The sequence below is a fragment of the Dipodomys merriami genome, unplaced genomic scaffold (genome assembly GCF_024711535.1).
Source record: "Dipodomys merriami isolate MVZ:Mamm:240054 unplaced genomic scaffold, mDipMer1.0.p SCAF_491, whole genome shotgun sequence".
Classification (NCBI taxonomy): Eukaryota; Metazoa; Chordata; class Mammalia; order Rodentia; family Heteromyidae; genus Dipodomys; species Dipodomys merriami.
Genome location: NW_027206059.1, coordinates 588,825 through 602,654, shown reverse-complemented (window position 1 = coordinate 602,654; position 13,830 = coordinate 588,825). Strand labels below are relative to the sequence as shown.

The 13,830-nt window shown below is 47.3% G+C and overlaps 1 protein-coding gene across 1 annotated transcript in view; it reads left to right on the top strand.

Moving 5' to 3' along the window:
- The first annotated feature begins 4,073 nt into the window (after positions 1 to 4,073).
- LOC138809327 (RING finger protein 150) overlaps positions 4,074 to 13,830 on the top strand; it is a 131,025-nt gene continuing 121,268 nt past the window's right edge. The window contains exons 1-3 of the mRNA XM_069995859.1: positions 4,074 to 4,180; positions 4,347 to 4,518; positions 5,786 to 6,578. Of these exons, the coding sequence (XP_069851960.1) occupies positions 4,074 to 4,180; positions 4,347 to 4,518; positions 5,786 to 6,578 (1,072 nt within the window). The remainder of the gene's footprint in view (positions 4,181 to 4,346; positions 4,519 to 5,785; positions 6,579 to 13,830) is intronic.

Below are 13,830 nucleotides of genomic sequence, written 5' to 3'. Positions count from 1 at the left end.
GCTCATGAATGACAAATTACAAAAACAGTGTCAAGCTGAGTACCAGTCGCTCATGCCTAGCTACTCAGGAGGCTGAGATCTGAGAATCAGGGTTTGAAGCCAGCCTGAAAAAAAGTTTGTGAGACTCTTAGCCCCAATTAACCAGCAAAAGCCAAAAGTGAAGGTGTTAGCTCAAGTGGTAGAGTTTCAACCTGGAGCAAAACGTTAAAGGGACAGCACCAGGCCCTGAGTTTAAGCCTCAGTACTAGTACATTTGTGCACACACACACATTCTCTCTCTCTCTCTCTCTCTCTCTCTCTCTCTCTCTCTCTCTCTCTCTCTCTCTCTCTCTCCCCCCCCCCTCTTTCTCCCCCTCTCCCCCTGTTTCTCACTTAAGACACAACCATTGCTGTATTCAAGTCAAGTCTGCCCTTACCTTTCAGGAAATAAGATCCTCTCCTTCTACCAAAGAGCTTCCTGGAGATGTTCTAATCCTGTCAGGACAGGGTGGCGTGGTTGGTGGAGAGAGTTCCCCCACATTCCAGCACTCAGCAGTAAGCTGTCTTCACTAGAAGCTCCAAGCACTGATTCTGAGAGTTCACTTCACTTGGGGCCTGGTAAGGCCAACCTTTGAGAAAGCAATTTGGCAGCCTGCATAGTGTGTCAATAACTTGAAAACTCTTTTCACGTGCATTGATCTAGCAATTTCCTTTCCAAGACTGTATGATGAGGCAAAATGAAACAAGTACCATTTTGGATAGCTGTAGGCACGTTGAGCTGAACTCACTCCAGCCTCTTGATCCTTACTTGAACAAATTCCCTTTGCAATCTGCTCCATCCTAGAAAATGAATGAATGACAACTTCACCTTACCAGATGCTGATGCTTTCTTCTTGTTGTTCTTCCTCTTCCTCCTCTTCCTTCTTCTCTTTTTCCTCCTCTTCTTCCTTCTCTTCTTTCTCCTCCTCTTCCTTCTTCTTCTTTTTCCTTCTGGCACTCCTGGATATTGAACTCAGCACCTTTGATTGCTCGAGCTACACATTCTACCCTTTGACTTTGTTTTCCAGGGTCTTGTGCTTTTGACTGTATACGCAGTACCTGGGACACTGCCTAATGGATTAAAATGCTCAATATTGCTTAATGAACAAATACGGTATTGTTTATCTCAGGTATTATATATAGGAGGATCTAACAAGTGGTTATTGAAATTACTGGAAAAATTAGCTGTGCTTGAGGAGAATATGTTAGAAACTTTTTAATGCCTTCATCCCAAGAAGTGAATTTTGATTTAAAAAATATCGTCATCTGCATTCTGGATTCTTGGAGAATATGGCCAATGGACACCAAGATTTTTGTCATTAGTCTTTTTTCTGATCCATTTAAAAGCTGCAGAGTCATCTCAGTTCTAGTAAATACTTCAGCATGCATCTATCACTCGCCAAGCCACACAAGAACATTCCTCCACAAAACTACAGTGCAAACATCCACAGAAGGAAATCACCACTGATAAGATAGCCCATACAGTCTACAGAACTCATTCGATTTCTGCCAACTGTTTGCTTTTGCTTTCCAGTCCAGGAGCCAATATTCAGGATCATTTGCTGTCATGTCTCTGGGGTCTTTTCAACTTGCAGCAGTGAGTTTTATCCCTCTTTGTTTTTTACGGGCTTGAGACTGGGAGAGAGTATACACCCTCCATCCTGTAGGCTGTCTCTGCCCCTGCATTTATATGGGGTCTCCTTGTGTGCCTGCTCAGGCCATGTATGGCCAGCAGGGATGTGACAGAAGTGGTGCTGTGAAATCAGTGGATTTCTCTGAGAAACACAAGGCCTGCTCATCCCATGTGGCGTGGTGATGTTCACCACCATCACCAGTCAACTTGGTGTCTTCCATGTATCTGCAATAAGTTCACCATCTTCCCCCTTGTAATCAATACATATTTTTCAAAAGATATTTCAAGACGAGATTAACATCTTGCTTAACAAATACCCCCTCCCCCCCACCTTACTTTTCATTGAGGACTCTTGTCTGAACAAAACAATAAATTCTCCAAGGGTGACTTTCTCTTGTCCCCCCTATTGGGTGGTATTTCTGTCACTAGGGATGATCAGAATTCTTCCCTACGTATTTATTACATCACTTATTTATATTAGTACAGATTCATCTCTCATGTAATCAGCCAGTAACTATCATTACTTATTTTGATACTGAAATTGTCCTTGGATTTGAGCCATGGCTCCTGTGTCATTTTGACATTTCCCATCATGCTTTGAGTACAACCATACCAGGATTCCAGAATCCTTTCTCATGTCTAGCCCTAGACTCAGCCATGGTTCCTTTTAACAGAGATGGCACATAGAAATCTGGCTATTTGATAAACTCTGTACTTCTCATCTCTGAAAGGGAGAATTACAGCATATATATGCATATATATATATACATATATGCACATGCCACTCACACATGCACATGTAGTTTTCATATTTCTTATTTACTTTTGTAATTTTTTACAGGTTATTATGGAATCTTGGTTATAAAAGAATTCTGAGAACTTAGATTTTTTTTTTTTGCTGGTCCTGGGACTTGAACCCAGGGCCTGGGTGCTGTCTCCAAGCTTCTTTGTGTTTAAAGCTAGTGCTCTACCACTTGAGCCACAGCTCCACTTCTGGGTTTTTTTCTGACTAGTTTATTGAAGATTAAGAATCTCATGGCCTTTTCTGCCCAGGCTGGCTTTGAACTGCAGAGCCTCAGATTTCAGCCTCCTGAGCAGCTAGGATTATACATGTGTGCTACCAGCACCTGGTGACTTAGGTCTTTTTTAACCTAAAAAAGAATGTTGAGACACACTTTCAAATTTTGGAAAGAATGGAAAATTTAAATCCATGCTGTCTGAGCCCTGACACTAGATGGGTTATGACATCACAATTCAGTATCCAGTGCTCTCGGTGGGATTGTGGTGGTGTCTCTCTTTTCTGTTTTGAAAGTGTATCCAGTGTATCCTATGTTACATGCTTTTTTTTAAAAATGGGATTTCATACTCACTTTTAATCTAATTCAATGCCTTGGGTTTTCTTAAAATAACTTTCTTTTCGCCGGGCACTGGTGGCTCACGCCTGTACTCCTAGCTACTCAGGAGGCTGAGATCTGAGGATCGCCGTTCAAAGCCAGCCCGGGCAAGAAAGACCGTGAGACTCCTATCTCCAATAAACCACCAGAAAACCAGAAGTGGCGCTGTAGCTCAAGTGGTAGAGTGCTCGCCTTGAGCTGAAGAGCTGAGGGACAACGCCCAGGCCCAGAGTTCAAGCCCCACAACTGACAAAAAAAAAACAACTTTCTTTTCATCTTTATAAATTCCACCTCCAACAGAAAAAAATGTGGCTACCATTTTACTTAATATTGTACTTATTTGTCTCAAAGTCCTATGAAATACCAGTCTCCTAGACACGATGCTGCCTCCCAGCCTTGTATAACCTCAGCCCCAATTTAAAAATTTTTTTTCCCACGGGAAGGAAAGGGAAGAGGCAGTCACCCCTCTCTTTTTAAACAAATATGTTCATTTGTTTTCACTAAATAGTTGTACAAAGGGATTTCAATTCCCAAAGTCAGGTTATGAGTACAATGTGTCTTGATCGATATCACCCCTTCCTCCACTCCCATCTTTCCCCATCCTATCTCTACCCCCAAGTTGCATAGTTCAATCTGTACATTGAACCTATGACTGTCAGAGTCAGCATCATATACGTGTTGTTTTGGGGGAGGGGGTGTGTGTGTGGGATGCGCGCACACACACGAACACTGATCTTAGGGCTTGGGTGCTGTCCCTCAGCAGTTTTGCTCAAGCCTAGCACTCTATCACTTGAGTCACAGCTCCACTTCCAGATTTTCTGGTGTTTAATTGGAGATAAGAATCTCACTTTCCGCCTAGGCTGGCTTTGAACCATAATCCTCAGCTCTTAGCCTCCTCTGAGTAGCTAGGATTATAGGCATGAAATGTCAGCAAGTCATATACTCTTAACTGACATTCCCCAAGTCTTGGAGCTAGATAAAAGTTGCTAAGAGATAAAGAGGTGAAAGGATCCACAGTGTGCGTCAGCATGGTTGAGCAGAATCTACTGAAGGCTTTGCAGACAGCAGTTTCCTTCCTCAGACCCTGGAGGTTTAGAGACCAGCAGCCTGGCAGTGCCACTTGTGCCTCCTTGGCGTTAGGCTATAAAAAGCACTGTCCCAATTGCCTAGAAGCCTATTTTCTAAAGTGGATAAGCTAGGAACACATACAAATCCAGCACACGCAATGCTGCAGAGATAGGTTCTTCCAAGTAGTTCTTGTGCCTGTTCTAATCTGGGTGCAGCTGGGCTCTTTCCCCTAGCTGCCGGCGGTTTGTACTGCTGTCTGTAAGAAGATGGCTGGTGGACACTCAGCAACAGAGCGCTGCACGCTTACTTAGCAAGGTCCCGCGTAAATGGGAGATTTATTATCATGACTATGAATGCTCTGGCTGTCTGAAAGTCACTGGTGCATTTTTGGACAATGTTTTCCAGGTATTTCAGGTCAAGGAAGCCATGGAGGCTACATGTTCAATCTGTAAGGACTGTAGGCCGTGTCCCAGATTCCAAAACCCTGCTGGAGGGTGACTGTGTCCTCGCTGCAACTCTGGGCACAACTGGAGAACCGGCTTTACACAGTAATCCAAACAGACCTCCCCTGTGGGTTGACACGGTGCACCCTAGAAGCGGTCATGGGACCACAACAAACGGTGGAAAACGATCTCACCCAGCGTCTTGCCTTACAGAGTCAGACACACCATGCATAAGAAAACAAATGCCGGCCAGGCGCCGGCCACTCACGCTAGTAGGCCTAGTTCCTCAGGAAGCTGAGATCTGAGGATAGGAGGGGTTCGAAGACCACCCCCGGGCAAGAAAGTCCATGAGACTCTGATCTCCAGTTAGCCACCCAAAAAGCTAGAAGTGGAGCTGTGGCTGAAGTGGTAGAGAGCTATCTTTGCACCCAGGCCCCGAGTTCAAGCATGTAAAAGCAAGCAAACGACCGCTTGCTTCCGGGTGGAAGGGAAGCTGGGCTTCCCTGCCCGGACACAGGCCATGCTGGGGTGACTAAGCCCAGCACCCGGGCAAGGTGCTGGGGGCGCTGCGCACGGGGTACCAGCTCCGACACTGCCTGGGCACAGTTGTCCACCTGAAGCTTGGTCCTAAACCGTGTCCCGGGAGTGGCTCTGGAAGGACCCAGCAGCCTGCGAGGGGGAGGCACGGGTGGAGACGCATGGTGCTCCTGAACGGACACGTCGTGCAATAGCAAACCGACGCGCCTTCCCTCGTGAGGCGGGAACCTTCAGGAGCAAGTCTGAGATACTGTGCGGTGTCGAAAGGCGCGGGAAGTTGTCCTCCTGGGGTCCCCCAGGAGCCGTTTTCCTTTTGCGCCCCCAACAGGTTGGGAATACGCGCGAGGCCCGGCAGGGGTCGCTGCGGCCCGCGAGGCGCGGGGCGCCCGGCGCGCGGAGCCCGGGAGCTTTGACATCACACGAAGCTCCTCCTCGCACACGCGCGCGCGCACACTCACACACACCGACACGCACGCCCGCGGGCCGCGCTCTCCTCTCGCTCCCCGAGCGCCGTCCCCTCCGACACAAGTGTGTCCCGGCTCCGCCAGGCCCGGAGGCCGGCCGCCGCGGGAACCCGGGCGGGAGGCGGAGGCGGCGGAGGCGGCCGGGCAACCTGGGCAGCACCCGGGGACTGCGAGCCGCCGACCGCGGCCCGAGGGCCCGCTCCCGGGACGCCGCCTCCCCTATGAGAGCGGGGGCCGCCGGGCGCGGGGCTCCGCACGCCCGGGACGGGGCGCCCCCGGCCTCCCAGCCCCCGGCTCTCGCGGGGAGCGGGATGCAGCCGCCGCGCCAGCGCTGAGCGCGGAGCGGGGGACGCGGACCGGGCCGGCGCCGTCCGCCCGCCGGGAGTCGGGTCCCCGGCGGCGGCCCCTCGGGCCCGGCGGGAGTGGAGCGCAGCCCCGCGCCCGCGCCCGCGCGCGGGGCCGGCCGGCCCGGGGTTGCGGGGACGGGGTTCCGGAGCCGGACGGACGCGCGTGGCCGGCGAGGGCGGCCGGCGGAGACAGGTGGCCATGTCTCTCGTGCAGGCGTGCCGCAGCCTGGCTCTCTCAACATGGCTGCTTTCCTTTTGTTTCGTGCATCTGCTGTGCCTGGACTTCACGGTGGCCGAGAAGGAGGAGTGGTACACGGCCTTCGTGAACATCACCTACGCCGAGCCCGGGCCGGGACCCGGGGCGGGGGCCGGGGCGGGCGGCGCGGAGCTGCGCTCGGAGCGCACCGAGTGCGGGCGCTACGGCGAGCACTCGCCCAAGCGCGACGCCCGCGGGGAGGTGGTCATGGCGCGCGCGGCGCACGAGCGCCTGGCCTGCGACCCCGCCACCGCCTTCGCCGCGCCCGCGCACGGCCGGCCCTGGATCGCGCTCATCCCCCGCGGCAACTGCACCTACCGGGACAAGATCCGCACCGCCTTCCTGCAGAACGCCTCGGCCGTGGTCATCTTCAACGTGGGCTCCAGCGCCAACGACACCATCACCATGCCCCACGCAGGTGAGCCGCGCGCGGGGCGGGGCGGGGCGGGGGAGGTCCGGGGGGGCCCCGGGCGCGCGAGCTCCCCCCTCCCCGCCCCCACCGAGTCCCCTGGGCTGGGTGCTGCGTCTCCGCGGGTCTGGGTACTCTGACCCAACTAAGTTTTGCTTGGCATCCCCTGGGGGCTGGGGGTGAGCGCGGAGGGGGGGGGGAAGGAGAGGACCGGAGTCACCGGGCTGGGGACCCCCCCCCAGGTACAGGCAGGACCCACCCCTATCCCCCTCCCTCCGTCTTGCTCTGGCACCTGCTTGGGACAGGGAGATCCGATGACTTAGCTCCCCGCGCGTGCGCGCGCGCCCCTCCCGCGTGCCCAAACCCCCGACTCGGGCCTCTGTCTGGGTATCCGGACTCGGGGGAGGGTCCCCTGCTAACAGGTTACCTGCTAGTCCACGTTCCCATGCCGTCCCCCCCTCCCACTCCTGCTGGGTTAACGGACGTCATTAATAACATGAAAAGCGGGGTGCTCCACGGGGGCCTCCACGGAGCCGGCCGGCCGGCTGCAAACCCCCGGTGCCCGGGCCTCCAAACTCCACACCACTCTCTTCCAGCGCGCGCTTTATCCGTGCCCGGCGGGAGAGGGTCTGACTGTGCTCAGTATGGTTGTCTTCTTTCTGGCCAGGATGAGTGGTTTCTCTGCTCTCAGGATCTTAAGTGCAAAGACTAGAGATCCACTGCCGCGCCCCCAGAATTCAACGAGGTAGCGGCACAGGAGCAGGGTCCCCGGGGCAGAAACCACAGCAGCCTCCAAGCTGTGATCCTCCAGGTTTGTCAGCCAGAGCTGACAGTTCGCAGCCGAGGCTCCTTGAGTCGTGGAGAAATGTGGGGTGCCTGGGCTCCCAAGTTCCTGAGATGAGTCAAAGCATGACTTTACTTAACAAAGCCAGAACATAATAAACAGGTTACTGACATAGAGCGCTAAGCTTTGGCAATGTTCTCCTAGGAGACAGGTTTCCATTGTAAGAGAGTTCGTGCCGCTTGTTAGGGAAATAGTCAGTGGATTTGCCTCTAGGAAGCAACACCAGCTGTTCTGGTCCAGGATCTCCTTAACCCTAACACAAACAGGTAAGGAGGAAAATTGTTTGAGGCTGAGAAATCGCAGGCCCAAAGAGTGCTGCATGTTCACTGATGAAGGGAAGAGGCAGGTGGAAGTCTTTAAAAAGTTAGAGGGCAGTACTTTAGAAGTATTTGACCTGTTTCCTGGAGCCCAACACTTTTCTAGGGGAAAATACTGTATTCTGATCTTGAGTAGGAGGCATACTGGTTGAACTTGATATCCACGAATGTGCGCTATGGAGACGTAGAGCGGGCAGTAAGTGGTGTAAAGTATCTTTACATTAACCTTTCATATAGAAAAACTGCAGTCAGAGGATGGGGAGGGAGCTGTGCAGATTTTCATGGATTCAGAAACTCCAAGGTGGTTCGCTGACTGCGGAATTCTTTAAGCAAGAGGTCTTCAGTTTAGCTTCTTTGCTCATGAACTAAGAGGCATTGCTTACCACTGTGTAAAAGAGGTTTTCCAGAACTGCCAGCAGCTTGGATCAATTGGGGGCTTGTTTTTAAAGAAAGCAAAGCTGATTTTCCACAAAGATGACGCTCCATGAAGACATTGCGAGAGTACAAGGTTTAGTAAGAGTTAAAGGCCAAAAATATGTAAGGGAAATTGCCTAATATCCAATAGGTCTTTGACTCCAAAAGTATGTTAACGCCGTACCTATTAATAGCTAGAAAACATTGTTGTTGTTGTTTTAAACATTTCCCCATATTAGTCAAAGACTGCCTTGAACTGCTCATCATGAAGGACATATGTGGATGGGGGTGTTGCAAACCCGTCACTGACTCTGAAATTCTTCTTCCTGGGTCACAGGCAGGGCCAGTACTATTCTGTCAATGTCTTACACTTGTTCCAGAACTTGAAGGCTTTACTTTTTGTAGTTAAAACATGAGTCTACATTCTTCAGGAAAGTACATGTGAGCTGCTCTCCACTCTTCTTGCTCTGTGCCTTTGGAATCTGATCTACCAGGGATCCTGTAGTTATGAATTTTAAATTCAGTTTCCAAGAAGATCTTTGGGGTCATGCCAAGGCTGACATGTTATCTTTTCTCCCATCTAGACAGTGCCTTGGGAATAGATGGTGTCCCAGTGAGAAGGGGCTAGGTTTTGAGTGATGCAGAGATCTTATTGTAGGTGGGGGTAGGGGGTAGGGGTAGGAGGACAGACACATGCACACTCAGTATCCTGACACTGAAATGATTCTGCACCCACCTTACTTCTGGAAATCTGGAACTCTAATCCAGGTCCTCACCTATGCTAGATAGTATTCTACCTCTGATCCACCCCTTTCCTTCTGGTTTTTAATCTTTTATTCTGCATGAGTGATTCTGGAGTTTCTGCTCCTTCTAAACCTATGGTTTTTAATTCTCAATGATGCAGATTCACCAGTGATAGACCAGTAATTTGCAAGGACTGACTTTGTTTTGCTCAGCATAACAGTTTCATTAGTGTATAATTTGCATACTCTGCAATTCACTTACTTAAGATACAGTCAGAGTGCTTCAGTATCCTGAGTTAAATCTTGCTAATTCTGGAAAAAACTTGTGCCAGTAGCAGTTACTCCTCACTATTCACCCCGCACTCAGTCATAGATAGGCATTCTGGAATCTTCCATCTTTAAATAGAAGGAAGATTCCACTCATCTGAGTAGAATCATACAAAGTCTATTGAGGCTGTAGCATGTGTCATCACCAATTCTTTTTAACTGCCAAATAATGTTCCATTGTATGGATGTGTCACATTTTATTCATTAATCAACTGATAGATATTTAGGTTATCTCCACTTTGGGGTTTTTATGAATAATACTGTTAGGAAATTTTTGTACAGATTTTTAGTGTGGATGTTTCTCCGGTATATATTCTAAATATGAATTTCCAGGTTAACCTTTTGAGGACCAAAGTACAGAGTGGTTTCATATTTATACCAGCAGTATGTGAGGCTTTCTCCATATCCTCATACACATTTGTTATGGGTTGTGTTTTTTAGTTTGCTCATCCAAATGTGCATTTCCCTGGTGCCTGACAATTATTCTTTGACATACTATTCATTGTCTATCAATTCATTTGTCCTCCCCCCCATGTCAGCTACTACTTGTGCAATTTACACCAAGATGACTTCTGGTCTGGGAGAGTAGACCAGAAATTTGTATGTTCCTTAAAAAAATAGGAAGGATCACATCTTAATACAAGATCGACCAGGGACCAGAGAAAGCAGCTATCCAGAATGTGCAGCAGCTAACATTCGGGTGTCATCTGAGGAAACTGAGGTATTAAAAATTTCTACAGGAAATATAGCCTCTAGAAAAACCACTTGGCTCTATGTCCTGGCTCTGGTACCAGCTCACTGTGTATCTATCTATCTATCTATCTATCTATCTATCTATCTATCTATCTATCTATCTATCTATCTATTTTTGTGCTGGTAATAGCACTTGAACTCAGGGCCTTGAACTATTGCTCTACTTCTGGCTTTTTGGTAGTTTTTATTGGAGATAATAGTCTCACAGACTTTCCTGCAGGGCTGGCTTCGATCTAAGAACCTCAGATCTTAGACTCCTGAGTATTTAGGATTAGAGGTATGAGCCATCAGCATCCAGCTGGTATCTTTAAGCAACCCATTCAACCCTTCAGAGAATGAAGTCTTCTTAGTTGTAAGATGAGGTATAATGGTATCTGTGAGCCTCTTATGTATGCCCATAACTGCTGAGCATTGAGCCAACCTTGTTTCTTAGCCTGTCTTCACCTTTATAAAATACGAAGTTTGGATTCATTAGTCTCTAAGAAATGTTGGAATTCTAATATGTATTCCTTTGTGTTAAAAAAAACTGAACATATCTACTGTAGGTCAAATTTTAGACTTATGTTGATAAGAAAATCCTGCTCCAGTGGTCCTCCCTGCCTCCCTCCCTCCCTGCCTGCTGCCTGCCTGCCTGCCTGCTGCCTGCGTGTAGAAGCAGCAGGCCCTCCAGTTGGCCAAAGTCCTTGGCTTCTTTTTTTCATCAGTAGAGATTGAACTCAGGGCTCTGGGCTTGCTGAGAGAACAAACATCCTACCATTTGACCTATGTCCCCACCTTTTGTTTTTGAGGCAGGATCTCTACTTCCCAGGCTGGTTTCTAACTTGTGATCTTTTCACCTAAGTCTGCAGACTCTGAAATTATAGGTCCCTTCCTTCCCCCAACACTTTTTAAGCCATCTATTATTACATTATTAAAAAAAAAAACAAAACAAAACATTTCTTAACAGCCTCAGTTTCCACTTCATTGTTCTCCTGAGACACACAAAGCAACTGTCACGGATGTTTGCTCTTCATCTTTCATGCCAAGCAGTTTCACTTTCCTCTCTCCAGTGTGCACGTATGTGTGTACTTGTTTATTTTCCACGAAACCCTAACTTTTCACCTGACTCTCTGTGGACAAACAGCTACCCAGCAGCCAGAATTCCAGCCTCCATTAATAAGAGCTATCATTGTATGTTTAGATGATATTCCTGCAGTGGGACTGAATCTTTATAGATGTTTCACTTGCTAAACCTAGCTCAAGTGGTGGAGTGCTTGTCTGGCAAGCTCAAGGCCAGGAATGGCTCAGCAGGATCGGATGGTAGTTCTGTTTTTAGTCCTTTAAGGAATCTCCTTTCTAATGTCTGTAGTGCCTATAGTAATTTACCTTCCCATAAATACTGCTATTGGTTCTTTCTTCCCACGATGCTCACCCACATTTGTTATTTTCTTGATGTTAATCATTCTGAGGGAGGAGAGATTGAATCCCAGTGTCATTTTAACTTTTCATTTCCTTTATGGCTGAAGCATTGCAAATTTCTTCACGTATTTATTAGTCATTTGTATTTCTACTGCAGAGAATTGTATGGTCAATTCATCTGTCCATTTACTAATAGGATTAGTGGTTCTTTTGCTGTTTTATGTTTTGGGCTCTTTGAATATCCTGGGTGTTAATTTTGTGTCTGTTGACTAGGTGGTAGAGACTTTCTCTTGCTCTGTGGGTTGTCTGTTTATTCTGATCATCATTTCTTTTGGTGTGCAGAAGCTTTAATGCAGCCCTGTTTGTTAGTTCTTGCTCATATTTCCTGAGCTATTAGAGTCCGACTCAACAACTACTCACCGTCTGTATTTGTATCTTCCAAGATTTCCCTGTTATCCTATAGTAGTCTCAAAGTTTCAGGTTGTACCTTAAGATATTTGGCCTGTTTTGATTTCAATTTTGTACAAGTTGAAAGATGAGCATCCACTTTCAGTCTTCCATATATGGAGTTCTAGCTTTCCCAACACCGTTTGTTGAAGAGACCATCTTTTCTCCTAAGTGCGTGGCACGTTTGTCAAGAATCAGATGGCTGTGGCTGTGGGTGTTTATTTCAGCTTTTCGATTCCATTCCATTGGTCTCCATGTTTGTGGGGAATCCTGAGCTGCTTTGGTTACTATAGCTTGGCCTATTTTTGATGCATGGTGATGGGAGAAGAACATTTGGCATGCATCGTTTGTTAGGTCTATTTTTACATTATATTCCAATATGACTTTTAAACAGACTACAGAAATAATTTGGAACTAAATATATGGCTCATTTCTATCCTTTCTGGGGAGAGAGGTATAATGAGCATACATATTAGGTAAGGTTTTCTGAAGAGGTTTGGTTTCTTAACCAGTCCAGCATGATGTTTACCCACTTATGCACTAACTTATACACTAACAACAAGAAAAAGACTTGAGGGTTTGGGTGAGCATTGTCAGTAGACACACACACATACATGCCGATTTTACCTCTTAATTCACCACCCCATCCCCAGTCTCCACTTTCTCTAGAAGCTATTAATCTGACTATTGCATAGCCCTGAAGTGACTAAATCTATATCAGAAATGTAATTGCAAATGCCCAAAGGACAGTGAAAGAGAAGGGATGATTTTCCTCCATTTACCAGGATGTTCTTCCTCCCAGAGGTCCACAGAGCCAGTGGCTTCTTCAGCGCCTCTATGTCATGACTTCACAACAAGGCACTCCACACCCATGCTCCTGCCAACAGCTTCCCCCCCACCATCTCCTCCTCCCCTGAGTACCTTCTCCTTTAGTATCTTCTGTGGCTCCTCCCTCCAGGATGAAGTCCCACAAGCGCAGAGGTTTTAGGCATGTTTCCTCTCATGAGTAAGTTCTTCAAGCTGACAGGAGTCCTGGCATGTGAGAAGTACTTACTAAATATTATTAAAGAACTTGGAAAGATGGGCTCCATGGGCATGCTCATCTCTAATTTCATAGAAGATTAAACTTATCTGACGTTCCCTTTCTGAGTTTGTGGCCTCTATAAATGAAGTGGATGAGTTTTTATTTGAGTCTCCATTACAAATGTGTGATTCTGTTTCATAGAATGTGGAGGAAGTTGTTGCCTGGTTCAAGTCATGCAAAAAAAGATAAACTGGTAGTCCATTGAAGAACTTCTTTAAAAAGTCTCAAACTTTGTAATCAAATACAGTTGTGTTTATTGTCTTGTAGCTCACTATATACAGTTTTTAGAAATGTTCTCCTTTTAAATGAAATGCATATGGCATCTAGATTAATTTGAAAATACAGAACATTTGAAAAGGAAGATGAAGGTAATCAAAAGCCATTCACAAACTAACTTACTCTGTGTATTTTCTCATTTCACTATGTGAAATATGTACTGTTACTAAATTGGGGCTGTATTGTATGTATGTGTATTTCTGTAGCTTTTTAAAAATTAATGGTACATTTTGAAGTTTTCATAACGTTCCCATGATATTTTTTCTTTTATGTAAACAACACTGCAGTAAACATTCTTTTATAGATAAACATGAATTCATACTCGTGATGACCTTCTTAGGTCACGTTTGAGAACATGGGGTGAGTCAAAGGTTAATGGTGTAGCTGCGGAGCAGTTCTTTGGGAGTGTATGTTTTGTTTCATAGCCTATTAGAGAAGTCTTTGTGTGCCTGCTCACCACTCACTCACTCTTGTGGTGCTCCTTTGATGGAGAGGATCCATCTGTCTGCCGGTTCCTAGAGACAAGGCCGCCCCTTTTGCTAGTGAGGGCTCTGTCTCAACTCTTCAGCATCACTCTGATGCAAGCTAGACTAGTTTGGCAGCTAATGCAAGCCATAGAATGTGGAGAGTCAGAAGCCAGGACTCCTGGGCTTGAGAA